The sequence below is a fragment of the Antechinus flavipes genome, chromosome 4 (genome assembly GCF_016432865.1).
Source record: "Antechinus flavipes isolate AdamAnt ecotype Samford, QLD, Australia chromosome 4, AdamAnt_v2, whole genome shotgun sequence".
Lineage (NCBI taxonomy): Eukaryota > Metazoa > Chordata > Mammalia > Dasyuromorphia > Dasyuridae > Antechinus > Antechinus flavipes.
In genome coordinates this window covers 151,864,369-151,879,196 of record NC_067401.1, presented here as the reverse complement: position 1 = coordinate 151,879,196, position 14,828 = coordinate 151,864,369, and the positions used below count along the sequence as shown (strand labels likewise).

Genomic DNA, 14,828 nt, shown 5'->3' with positions numbered 1-14,828 from the left:
GGGCCACTGAGAACACTTCTCCCTCCTCAGCTTGCTGAGATTCAGACTAGCAGACAGTAGATGCTGGTGGGGATGGATGAAGGACATTGACCAGAGAGTCAATCTGCCAGCTTCCCCAGAGGCATAAACTACAATAAGAGAATATTCCCCTGGAATTTGGACCTGGACTAATAAAAACTTCTTAATCCATTCTTGCTTATTGGCTTGCTCTCTTATTTCTAACTTCTTCCCTTTTCTATTGATAAAAAGGCTCTCTCCTTCAAGTCACACAAGCTAATAACCTTGGAAACACTTCTGGCTCTTTCCTCTCCCTCCTAAGCACTTGATTCTCCTCCCATTTGCCCTCCTGTCTCCTTCGAAAGATCAACAATCAGTTAATCAATGGCTATTTATTAACTGCTCACTCTGTGGCAGGCACTATGCTAGATGCCAGGGATATAAATATAATAGCAAATCTATCTTTGGCCTCAAGGAGCTTATTCTATCGAGAGAAATGACATTTACACAAAGGACATATACATGGTAGGAATCGCAGATCCATGATTTTATTTATATGGGGAATTCCCAGGACAGGAAATCCCTTCCACTGAAATAGGTCAGCACCTTCTCTACAATTTAGTAATCTTAGGGAAATTCCCAGAGAGATGAAAAGTGATTTGTTCAAGACTGCAGTCAGTTTGTGTCAGAGGAAAACATGAACTCAGGTCTTCCCATATGTTCTCATGCAATATTGCCCTTTTTATATACAATATATACAAATAAATACAAGTCAATGAGACAGAAGAAATTGCGGGGAGTGGGGGAGAGGCAAAGGATTAGGAAAGCCATCATATAAAAAGTGGTACTTTTAAGTTGAGAGATGAAAGAAACAAAAGTCTATAAGAGATAGAGAGAAAGAGAGACAGGATTGCATTCCAAGGAATAGGGACAACCCCAACAAAGACTCAGAAAGATGGAAAAGAAAGTGTTACATGAAGAATAGCAGGAAGAACAATTTGGATGCCTTGCATATTGTGAGGGCCATTTTCTTTCTCTTTTGGTGAGCATCTCATCTTCCTTGGGTTTAATAATCACATCTCTGCAGTTAAATCCTAAATCTATATATTCAACTAATCTTGATCTCTCTCATGAATTCTGGTCCCCAAACCTCAATCTCTTAGATATTTTGTACTGAATGTCCTGCAGGCATCTCAAATGTCCAAAATTGTTTAAACATAAATCATCTTTCCCTCCAAAGCTTCCTCTCTTTTGAATTTCCTATTTCTGCCAAAGGCATTATCAATCCAGTGAATCCATGACTTTTATCATTCCTCCTCTAGATAACCAATAAATTTTCAAGTCTTGTTGATTTTAGCTACATAGCTCTCCTGTGATATCTTCCTCTTTCTATTTACACAATCAACACCTCTCATTTAGACTACTGCAATAGATTCCTAAATGATAATCCTGTCTCACATCTTTTCAAATCCATCTGTCAACCAGCTCTCAAGGTGATATTTCTAAAGCACAGTATTCCCCATTCCAATGATTTCCTCCATGACCTCTGAAATCAAATATTACTGTCTTGGTTTGGTATTCAAAGCCCTTCATAATCTGGTCACAAACAACCTTTCCAATCTTATTACAAAATACTCCCCTTTACAACTCAGTCAAACTGTCTTTCTTGTCTTTTTAATATATGAGAATCCATTTTCTGTCTACGAGCCTTCACATACTTCCTCCTTACTTCTTGCTAGAATCCCTAGCTTTCTTCAAACAGGTAAACAATCATGCTCTTTTTCAAGGTTCCTCTCCTTCATTATCATATATGTGTATATGTATATGTGGCATCTGCAAATAAAATATAAATTTTCTGAGGGTTCATTTCTATCTGTATTCCCATTACCCACAGACACTTAGGAAATGTTTGTTCATAAATGGATTAATGGAAACACTCAGAGAAAAAAATGAGGTTGGAAGGCTAAGAAAGAGCACTCTTTGACTCCCTAGTAACAGATGCTCTAACAAGATCTAAATTTGGGATCAATCCATACTTACTCTTTATAGTAAATTATCTTCAACCTTGTATCTTAATCCAAATTCTCATCAGAACTAAATATCTTGTCATTAATCATCCTGACAGTCCTCAACCATTATAAGAAAACCAAATTAGGAAATAAATGCCAGATGCATATGGTGAAAGGCAATACACATATGGCAGTCATGCTATGGCTAATCTCAATCATGAAAGCTCTAAGGGATATATAATTATTGCAAACCCAGATGTCAAAACTTAGATCCACAATCTGTTGTGTTGTTTTTTTTTCTTTACATTTGGGAGAGAGAATCACTAGCTCAAGTAAGCATGTCTGTCCTATTGTGCCCCAAGTCTCTTGGATGGCTTCATTATTCCTTGAATCCAATTTATAAGTCACAATAGTATTTAACAGGGCACCAGACCCCCTTTTTCCCTATCATTGAAGTGTTGTCCAAATGATAGAGAATTGACCAATACTCCAATAGATCTATTATCTCATCAATTATGGGTATTCCAAACAGTGATGTGATCCAGACCTGCACAGCCTGTGAAATTCTTATTTATGTCTACCCAAAAACTGGCATAAGTGATATGGTGTATATGGAGGGACCCCAGTTGTACTTAGGGCCTCATGTTCTTTTGAACTGTGTGGATACCGATGGATCTTTCATTCTCACTATTTGATCACCTGATCTTTTTTTCTGGTCATACATTTCTTTAATGTCACTCTTTACACTGCTTCCTGTATATAATTACACATTTGCAATGTGTTACAATATGACCATCATACACTTCTTCATTGGTTTTGATGACTGTCCATTTTAATTTTTCAAAGACTAATATTTATTTAATGTCATGTCAATATAATATCACTGGAAGAATATTGGTGTTAAAAATATGGACCTGGATTTCACAAATAAGGCTATAGAGTCTTTAGAATTACAACATAATTTTTTTAAAAAGCAATCTAATCCAGATTTGTCTTCTTAATCAGTTCTAGTTTAGTTCACTGTCTACCACTAATAGCTATTCAGGATTTATGAACCAATGGATCAATATTTTAGTTCTACATACAAATATATATCCTAGGCTAAACAGCATAAAAAGATAGAAGCCTACGTATGCTTCTGGGGCATACACAAGCAAGCATTCTTTTATATTTAAGGTGTAAGTTTTAACTTTTGTTTGGAGGCCCATTATGAATACAAAAATAATAACATTAGCTAGCAACCATATGTTGCTTTAAAGTTTGCAAAATGTTTTACAAATTATCTCCTTTTATCTTCACTATAATGCTAGAGATAGGTGCTATTATTATCCTGATTTGCAGATGAGAAAACTGAGAATGGGAAAGGTTAAGGGACATGCCTAGTCACATAAGTAGTAAAGTTACGTTTGAGAACAGATTTTGCACTCAGGTCTTCCTGATTTCAAGCCCAGGGCTCTGTGTGAAGATAGGAAAGAGATAAGAAAGGGACCATCCTAACCATATTTGAGTCTATGTCTACCAGAGAAGCTAATAGCTTTCTAAATGCTTTCCCCAGCAAGGAGGGTAATGGTCCTAGTATTAGATACTTCTGATACCCCTCTCAGTGCTGTTCCCAATAATCCACGTCTCATCTCACACAGTAGAAAGGTCCTGCTGACTCAGGGTTACCTTCTATGCCTGGAAAGCAACTCTAAAGGCTATGACGTGAGGTGGCAAAAGATGCAGTTTCTTACCTGGAATATTATGGACTGTTATGGCTAAAATGAGCAATAGAATTCGTCTCCAACTATTACTGCCCTGTTTCACTCTGTTCTCCCTAGGAGGCCGGGAGGACGCAGAGCCATCAGACATGCTGGTAGGGGCCACCTTTTTCCTGGGATAAGCTTCTCCATTCTCATTCTTGTCTGTGGAGAAGAATTAAGAGAGAGATCAGATTGAAAATGAGCAAACAACAGCAGGAAGAGATTAGGGAGAACCTGAAAGAAGGAAGAAGGGAAAATGTTCTATTTTCCATCTTTTCCTAAGAAACAATAATTCATTGATTTAATCTTTTCTGTAAGCAAAAATGTTTATCCAGTCCCTATTTTTTTTCAATATTGTATAAAGACAATAGATTACTCTTCCACCCGAAAGCATTTATCATTTCTTTCAGTGTGGACAATTCCTAGAAGCAGGGAAAGTTAATGATGATGATAATAACTAGTATTTACATAGTGTTTTAGGATTTGCAAAGCATTTTACAAATATTAATTCATTTTATACTTACAACAAATCTGGGAGATAGGTGCTATTATTAGCTTCATTTTACAGATGAGGAAACTGAGGCAGACAGATTTAAGTGATTAGCCCAGAGTCACACAGCTATTTAGTATCTAAGGTCTTCCCGATTCCAAGCCCAGAGCTTTATTTGCTGTATCTTGCCTAAATTTCATCCAGTTGATCTATAGGCTGCTAAGTTATACCCAAGAGGACCTTTCTTTTCAATAGGAGAGATAAAATCTATACTTATAAATTAGAAAACTTCTCAGCTTTAATTGTGAACATTCTAAGTCCCATCTTGGCCATTTATGAGTAATTTAATTTTGGGCAATTTACTGAATATGACACAACTGCTACCCAGTTTTCTTAGCTATAATATGGAGTTAATAAAACTACACTCTTATGTTTTTTCTATCTCCCCAGATTGAGGGATAAAGTACTCATTCAGTCATTCATCCAGTCACCCACTCTTTCATTAAACAACCATTTATTAAGCACTTACAATGTACCAAGCAATCTGTGAAGTCTGTATATGTGAGTGAGTATGATATGAGGGGTAGTTACAAAAACCATAGCTGATGTTTCTATGTTTCAAGGCTCTACTTATTATCTTATCTGAGCTTCAAAACAAACCCTGTGAGATAGAGGCTACAGGCCTTACTAACTCAATTTCATAAATCCAGAAGTTGAGGCTCAGAGAATTTAAATGATGTTTTAATGGTCATTCAAGTTTCACTTAACTCACATTTATATATCAAATTGCACTTATAGCACTTTGGGAACATTAAAGTACTATATTATTATAGTTATTGTGTATGTATATATATATATATATCACATATATATCTAGATAGATATTGGCTATCACTATTATATAAAGCATTAAGGATATTTTCCTCACAATAACTAAGAATGCAGTATGTATGCTCCCCATTTTGCAGATGCAGACACTGAAGCTATATGAGATGAAATCACTTTATCATACAATAGTAAGTGTTAGGGATGAGAATCTGAGGATAGACTTTCTCTCTTCATACATTGTTGGTGAAATTGTGAACACATCCAGCCATTCTGGAGAGCAATTTGGAACTATGCTCAAAAAGTTATCAAACTGTGTATACCCTTTGATGCAGCAGTGTTTCTACTGGGCTTATTATATCTCAAAGAGATACTAAAGAAGGGAAAGAGACCTGTATGTGCCAAAATGTTTGTGGCAGCCCTGTTTGTAGTGGCTAGAAGCTGGAAAATGAAAGGATGCCATCAATTGGAGAATAGTTGAGTAAATTGTGGTATATGAATGTTATGGAATATTATTGTTCTGTAAGGAATGACCATACAGAGAGGACTGGCGAGACTTACATGAACTGATGCTAAGTGAAATGATCAGGATCCAGGAGATCATTATATACCTCAACAACAATACACTGTTTGAGGATGTATTCTAATGGAAATGGATCTCTTCGATAAAGAGAGCTAATTCAGTTTCAATTGATCAAGGATGGACAGAAGCAGCTACACCCAGAGAAATAACACTGGGAAATGAATATAAAGTGCTTGCATTTTTGTTTTTCTTCCCGGGTTATTTATACCTTCTGAATTCAATTCTCCCTGTGCAACAAGAAAACTGTTCGGTTCTGCACACATATATTGTATCTAGGATATACTGTAACCTATTCAACATGTAAAGGACTGCTTGCCATCTGGGGGAGGGGGTGGGGGGATGGAGGGGAAAAATCGGAACAGAAGTGAGTGCAAAGGATAATGCTGTAAAAAATTACCCTGGCATTGGTTCTGTCAATAAAAAGTTATTAAAAAATTAAAAAAAAATACAAATGTCTTATTACTCCCATGTTGACTCTAAATTAGCAAGAAGGATAAAATACCTCCTCAAATATATAATTGTTTACTTTAAGTCTATTGAAGAATAGACTATCCTAAGTAATGTAAGAGTAAGAATAAGAGAAGTGCTTTGTGAGGTCTAAGAATGGAAAAGAGAAACAGAATTCATAGTACCTACCCTCAGAGAGCTTACCTTCTAAGGGCAGTAATAGAACAGCTACAAATAAATTAAATGTAAGTGACAGAACTATACATAATTTCACTAACTCCTTTATTTCTGCTCAGGCTCCATTGTTTGTGCTCACACCCAAGCTCACACCCTAAGGCATCTTCCATATCCCCTTACTGCTGTCTCCTCTGTCGTCCACATCTGCTGTGACATCAACCACGGCTGACTAATCCACAACCTCCATGCTAACGGAGATTCAATATTTTTCATATGCCTCTTCCTGCATATCGGCGGAGGAATCTACTACGGATCTTACCTCTCTTACCATATCCTGTGACTTATTAATTCATCCTCAATATATCTAGCACACAGCTCCCAAATTGATATTTCTACGGCACAAGACTATCCATGTCACTACCCCCTGCTCAAGAAATCTCAATGGCTTTCCAGTACCGTCAGGATCAAAAACAAACATTTAAAGCCTCTCCCAAGGGTTCCAAACCGTGTTCGGAAGCTTTCAGTACTTCCTTCACTTGCTCTACAATTCATTCTATCCAGCATACTGCTGCTCCCCACACATGATATTCTGTCTCCTTTCTGTATGCTATTGCACAGGCCAATTCCCAAGTCTGGATTGTACTCTTTTTCCTTAACATCCTTCAAGATTAAGCTCAAGTGTTGCCTTTTAAATGAGGCTAACCTAATCCCTTTGGTTGCTAAGGCCTTTCGCCCCCAAAAATGTATGATAACTGAATACATTCATATATTTACATATATATATATACATATGCATGTATTTAACACTTATATTTATACTCTATTGATCTGTATTCATACTGTTCCTCAACCTCCCAGTCTTTATCCTAAATATAAGTTCCTTGAGGAAAAAGACTGTTATTTTTTTTTTTGTAGCCTTAGTTCCCAGCTATCTGATGCACAAGACTGTTTAATAAATGCTTGCTGATTTTATGAATATATACTATGGCAATGTTTTGAATGAAGGCTGAAGTTGTCCTTAGAATCTGACTTGTATAAAACTCAAGGGCAATCTATAAATAATGTGAGTTTTCAAGGGATATACACAACATGCTTATTCTTTAAAGTCACAATCTTGGGCATGTCACTTGATCTCTGATATGGTAGAAGCACTAATACCTCTTTTGTATTTTAACTAGTCTTTTGGGGCACATCATTCGACATATACCAGTAAGGGTAACATCAGAAATATTCACAGAAGAAGAGAGAATTTCTTCAACTGAAAAACAGCTTTAAAAATTCTTTCTTAAATGGTTGTTTAGAAATAACATATATTTTCCTTTTCTCTCATATGAAGAAAATTAAAAGGAAGTAGAATTTTTAAACACGAAGAGAAAATTAATGTAGAGAGGCAAAAGGTTTTTAATGTTTTTAACGTTACTTATGGGGCCACAAGACAGAAAAAGAAAATGTTCACCCAACCAAATGAGTAAATTACTATGATAAGTAACAGCAGAGGTAATTTTCAGGGACATTACAGATCTTGATATAGTATATATGTATTTATCTCTCTGGAAACTATCTATCCTACATATTTTTTCTCTCGCACACATATAAATATACATAAACATAAAACTGTGTATATATACACATTTAGATTTGTCACACACATTCTTCCGCCTGAAAGATTCTGCTTTAGGATTTTAACCTTTATTAGGCCCAATATGACATATAACAAACACCACAAAATATATATTATATATGAAATGGTCTAAGAACAAATTTTATGACTATATGAAGGATTTCTGATATCACCAGTGTGAGGAACGTCCAAGCTGTTGTTATTCCCTCTGCCAAACTATCTATGCCTTAATATACAGCATGTCCCCAAAAATTTAGTAATGTTCCAAGCTTTGACAACTTCAGAAGTATAAATGATACAAATTTACAAAAATATATTAAAGGTTAATTTTTTAAAATACTGATATTAGTTAAAGTTCAACATTAACATGCAATGATGCATTATACATTGATGTATTTGTTACAATGATGTGTTATACAATGATCTAGTCGATTTTTTTAACTTAGGAAAAAAAATCCATCAGTTCCTGCTCAGTGACTGAAAGCACTTGCAATTGCAATTCTAGCTTTAAGATCAATGGAAAAATAAGATTTTCATGCATACATAGCAGTTTTGACCAGATCCCACAAGGAAAGTCTAAAGGATATATGATCATGGGACAGAGATGGCCAAGCAAGAGGAACTCCTCTACCAATCTAAAAAGATGTCACCCAGAAACAGACATGCAATGCACAATGAGAGAGGTCCTCATCTTCTTAAGAGTTAAGAATATATTATTCAAAATTCATAAGACCAAATCTAAAATAAGTTTAAATTTTAAAAATTTTTTTTGTGAGTTTGTAGCATTTACACATCTGATTTAAACCCTGATCTTCCCAACTCCAAGCCTAACAATCTCCATTACTGGATAGTGTAGTGTAGAACAGTGATGTCAAACTCAAATTGAAACATGAAGCTTCTAGGCCAATAAAAGGCTCCCTATTGACAGAAAAACCCCTTAACAATCTCTATCTTCTACTGTAATTTTATTTCCTTTGCTCTTTATTTCACCATAACATTTTCATGTGGTCCTGGGATATTCTGGAGTACCCACTTTATTAATTTTCCTCATCTGCAAAACGGGGTGCCTAGCTCACAGGACTTTGGCAAATAAGCTGATCTTCCAGGACAAAAGTCTTAACAGAGGACTCCTCTGCTCAAAACCCTTGCATTTTGGTTCCTTCTAGCTAATAAGTAAACTTCAAACTTCCTGGTGTGATATTCAAGCTGTTCGTGTTCCACACTCTGACACAGCTCTGTATTTCTGGTATTTTCTCATCAGCTCCCTTCAATTGCCTCTAGCTCCAGTGAGCCGGTACTTCTCACCCCACTATTTCCTGCACTTTCACACCTCCTTGCCTTTTGTTCACACAATTTCCTATGCCTTAAGTGTCCTCTCCACTCCACCCACCACATCCTTCTCTGGTGAATTCTTATTTATCCTTTAAAGTTGAATTGTTACTTATCTTTTAAATGTTCCCTCTTCAGCATTTTTCCCTGACTGCTCCCATCCCTATTAGAATGAATTTGCTCTCTTTAATCTCACAGCACTATGTTTGCACTGCTCATCTGCACTTACAGCCTATTGTTTTCTATTAAAGTTAGTGTGCTGCAGCCAACATTTTTATTTCTGATGGAGCCTGAAACAGGGAGCAGATACTTGATTATGCTATTGAAAATGAATTAAAATAAAGAGAAACTAAAGTTATGGTCAGTAGGAAGCTACCCGTACAAAGATAAAGACTGTTTAATGGGTAACTCACTCAGGGTAAGCGCTCATACAGTGGTCAAAAAGAGCAACACAAGGACACTCTCAAGGTTTCTCTTAAGAACTCTGGAATTGATTGGGGGGCATGGGACATGGGAGACAGGACTGTGCCACAGAAGTTAATTAGCTCAGAAGAAATGCAAGATGGGCAAAGTTAGAGAAGCCACCCCAAATGTTGGTAGGGACTCTCTGTATCTGATCAGCCACAGCTGGGAACACTGTAATTCAACTCTTAAAAGGTAATGTCATTTTGATCCTCTGAGAACAAAAGACAACAACCAACCAACCAAGACAAAGATCTATGTAAAGATCATTTAAACAAGGGTAAGAAGCTGTAGTTCATACATGGATCAATTCATCAGGAGGGCTTCATCTTGCCAGTACTTCCCCACTAGTTGGAATGGATCGGTGCTGATCTTAATGCACCTAGACTGAGTCCCTCTGGGACCAAAGTTAGGCATTTCCAATTCATTTATTCAACAAATATTTGTTAAAAATCTCCTATGCCAGGTACTAGAGATACAGATACAAAAGCAAAACAGAGCTTAACCTCAAAGAACTTCTATTCTCTCATAAGGAACATCACATATACAAATATATGTAGGGACAGTGAAGTAGGGCAGTGGATGGAGCAGTCGGTCTGGAGTTAGGAAGAAATGTGTTCAAATCCAGCCTGGTCACTTAATCCTTTAAGTAATTTAATTAGTCAGTTAATTCCTTTTTGCCCAAATTTCCTCACCCATAAAATGAGGATAAAAATAGCACTGATCTCTCAAGGCTGTTATGAGGTTCATATCAGATAATTGTAAAGCGCTTAGCACAATGCCTGACACACAGTAAATGCTCTATGGATGTTAGCTGCTATTATAATGATATTATTTATAAACCATTTAGCACAATTCCTGGTATGTGGAAGGCACTATATATAAATACTACTAGTTGTTATTATAATAAATTTAACAAATGCACATTTGTATATTTTATTAAATTAGATACATATTTTAGAGAGAATTAACACAAGGTAAGTGTTCACATGAAGATCACAAGAAGTGACAAAAAGGACATTCTCAAGGAATGAAGAATGAAGAACTTTGGAATCAACTGTCAGAGGAGAGAGACACAGGCAGAGGGCAGCCCAACATGACAAGCCTCCATCACAAAAAAGCACTGAACTCTATAAGCAAAGCAGAATTGCAATAGCTCAAAAAAGTGAGATATGCAAATTTAGAGACCTCTCCATTCCAAATGTTCATATGGACTATTTGTACATTGACCCCAACACAGTGATTTTATTTTGAGTATAAAGGACAGCAATCCCTCCAAAATACAAGTTATTATTATTGCAATTATAAACATAATATGTAAATCCAATACTAAGTATATTAACAATTGGTAGAGGGAAAATAAGGAAAGGCCTCGTGTGGAATGTGGTACCTGAAGGAAGCCAGAGATGTCATAAAGATGGAGGACAAACAAGTATACGTTCTAGACTTTGGGAGGGGTCTTAGCAAAGATAGAGATGGAACGAAGCAATACACACAGGTGACAACTAGCCAGGAGGGCTAAAATGGTGAGGTTAACATGCAAAAAGGACAGAAACGAGGGGTTGCAGTTGGGTAGAGCTGTGGTTCCACAGAAGAGTCAACTGGTCCTTACAAGAATACAGCCTACCCCTTGGGCTTCATCAATGTGGAGCTAGCATCAGCTGAGCTAGCTAACAACAGAATCTCCATTAACATGGCTTACTAGCTCCAAAGACTTGTTGGATTCAAATAAAAGAGACATCAAGGGTTGGGCTTGCAATAAGATCACTGTCCTGAAGCTATATGATTCTGGCATGGCCTCCCCTTGTATAAACAGGTACTATCATGGCACACAAAAAAACCCACATCTTACTGCCTCCCTTAACACAAAAAAAGCAATACAAAAGACAACAGGCTATCAAATTGTGCAATTAGCCCGAGGCTTCCAAAAAGCCCAGATGATCAGATATTTATTTGTGTTTTTCCTTTTCTGTCTGTTTCCTAGGGTAATGGCAGAGCTAGAAAAGAATCCAATTAACTACATGAATCTGACGCAGAGAGCTGAAAGCAATGCTCAGGTATTATAACTACACAAGAAATTGGAGTTATTAGTTTAGTTCAAGGCATTCTAAATAAACAGTAAGACAATCATTTCTGAAAATTGGTTTGCAATTCCCTTGGTGGTCTACTCTCCCTTCACAGATGTGGAGATTCAGGAAGAAGATATTAACTGAAGATCATCAGAGGCAAAGTCAAGATGGGAAAACAGATGTGGTGATTCTGGAGCATTTGCACTCTTGGCAAAGAACTCTTAAATGCAGAAAACATCCCCAAAAGATGAGGAGTCTCTGCAAGCAAAACTCATTTAAGGACAATAAGAAAACATGTAAATTGTGCCCGGTTCCCTCATACAAATCTGCATGGAGACAACAATCTATATAGAAAGAATTTCTAGACACAGACATTTTGAGAGAAGAGTCTAGACTTAGGGTGTCCTATGAGCTTCCAGTTGGTACAAATCTTGTCCTTTCTCTACCAGAGCTCTCACATTCAGCCCTTCCTCCTTAATCCCCTTCAGGTCCACTGTACCTCTTTGCCTGGACTACTGACAGAACTTTCTTTTGGGTCTCCATACCTCTAGCCTCTCTCCATCCCAATCTAACTCCCAAAGAACTGATAAGATCATTGTCCGAAGACCCAAGTCTGACTATGACCCTTTTTCTGCTTAATAAGCTTCTGGTGACTTTATTTAGGACCTCCATACAAGCTCTTGTTTAGCATCTACAGTTCTTCACAAGTTAGTCCCTTCCAACCTTTCCAATCTTTTTATACTTTACCTTACTCCACATTCTTATGATCTAATAATACCAGCCTGCTTGTGGGTCTGCACACATTATGCTCCATCTCCTGATTCTAGGCATTTGCACTGGTCACTCACCATGCTGGAACTTGTCGCTGTCACTTTTCAGAATCCTTGGTTCCCTCAGCTGAAGTGCCATCTTCCACCTGAAGCCTTTCCTGAGCCCTCTACCCCCAAAACAACTGGTACACTTTCTCCCAAAATTATGGTGTATATATTTTGTTCACGATTTACATGACAAATAAATGGGCACTCTGGCAACCTTATTAAAATATAAAGTATTTGTGAGTGGGAGCTATTTTTTTTAGGTCTTTGTAGTTCCTGGCACATGGTAGATGCTTAATAAATGTTTGTTGATAGATTGATTGGGACTGCTGGTTTCTGTGCTCTACAGAATATCCTGGAGAAGGAGAAAATTTTCAATTGAAAATTCAACTTTCCATAGAGTAAGATATGTAGTATCAAGACTGACTTCTGTAGGAAGAATGTGGGAATGGAATTCAGGAAATGTGATTTCTGGTATAATCTATAATATTAAGTACTTTCCAAGAAACCATAATTAGCCATAGAATAAATTAATTAATCACAAAAAGTCGTGGAAGTTTAATTAGCTGTTTTTTAAATTGGAGCTATCTTTATAGTGACAAAATGAAAATAATAATATCACCTCCCCTATATACTCTATAAAAATTATTCTGAGAATTCTTATTTGTTCGTGGGCAATGATGATACAAAGCATCATTAAAATGAAATTTTAATGTCCTTTAAGATTTTATATTTTGTTGGAGTTAAGGGAGGGAGATGATATAGATAAATCAATACAAATTTAAACAAAATAATTTTGTAGAGAGGGCACTCAACTCTAGAATATCAGGAAATATTTCAAAGAGGCAGAGGCACTTGAGCTGAGGAGCACAATGAACAAGATGGGTGATAAAAGGAAATACATTTAGAAAGGCTGTTTAGAGCATGATTGTGAAAAACTTAAATGCTTAAGGCAGTAAGATTAAGAAGTGTGTGTGTGTGTCTGTGTGTGTGTGTGTGTGTCTGTGTTTTCTTTATGCAGCAGGCACTGAAATTGGGATAATTGACATGAACTATTTCTACAAGCATGAGACTAGTATCATTTAGCTGGAGTAGGCAGCCTCTTATATCAAGTAACTTTAAAATATAAATATTTATTTCCAATCTGTCCAAAAAATTCCTCCTGCACAGGCTACCTGGCTTTAAATTTCTGTCTTCGTAAAGGAATATTTAACCTTTCTTGAGTCATGGATCTCTTTGGTAAAGACAGTCTGGAATACTCTATGGACCCTATCTCAAAAGAATGTTTGTTTTTTTTTTTAAATAAATTCAAATATTTTAAATTAAATTAAATTAAATGCATGAAATTACAAGGGAAACTGATTTTTTTTCTTTTCTTTTCCTTTCCTTTCCTTTTCTTTTTTTTTTTTTCCTCCTGAGGCAATTGGGGTTAAGTGACTTGCCCAAGATCACACAGCTAGGAAGTATTAAGTGTCTGAGGTCAAATTTGAACTCAGGTCCTCCTGACTTCTGGGCTGGTGTCCTACCCACTGTGCCACCTAGCGGCCCTGGGAAACCGATTCTATTAAAATATAGTTAGCAATTTTATTTTTCAATTTTTAAAATCTTTTTTTATTAAAAAAAAAAAACAGAAAAGCAATACAAAACAAAAGAGAACATTGTCATGTACCCAGCAGAACACAAGGGAGGATTCAAAATATACAACAACAAATTACCAGTTCAAGAAAGTGTGTGTATGTATATATATGTATGTGTGTGTAGAAGGAAATATATTCATAACTATCCATCTTTTCTTTACTTCCTTGTAAATTGTTCTTTTGTTCTCTGCTGTACACTTTTTTTTACTTTATTCTTTCTTCCCTTTCATCTCCCCCACCCTCAAGCAAGCAACAGTTAAGAAAAGATATATTTATGATATATATGTAGATATATACATATATATATACATACATACACATACATATACTGCCACCTCACATAGACACATACTACCTTTCCTATTCCTGCTGACTCTGCTTTAGTTCTGCTCCTAACTTGCCTAACTTTACCTAATTTCCCCCCATCTTAAATCCCTCCCATGTCTTCTTCCCTCACCTTCTGCTTCCCCATCCACCAATCCCTACCTCCTTATTACTTTATAAGATTTTGGAGTGTGCTATACCTTTCATGATATATATGTAGTGTTATCTATTTAACCTCATATGAGAAGGTTTTCAGAACTATGAGCCCTCTTCCCCCCTCTAATGCTCTATGTCTCTCCTT

At 36.5% G+C, this 14,828-nt stretch overlaps 1 protein-coding gene across 3 annotated transcripts in view; it reads right to left on the bottom strand.

Moving 5' to 3' along the window:
- SLC39A11 (solute carrier family 39 member 11) overlaps nucleotides 1-14,828 on the bottom strand; it is a 508,920-nt gene that overhangs the window by 202,308 nt on the left and 291,784 nt on the right. For all 3 annotated transcript variants that reach the window (XM_051995203.1, XM_051995202.1, XM_051995204.1), the window contains one exon: nucleotides 3,740-3,910. In XM_051995203.1, coding sequence (XP_051851163.1) covers nucleotides 3,740-3,910 — 171 coding nt within the window. The remainder of the gene's footprint in view (nucleotides 1-3,739; nucleotides 3,911-14,828) is intronic.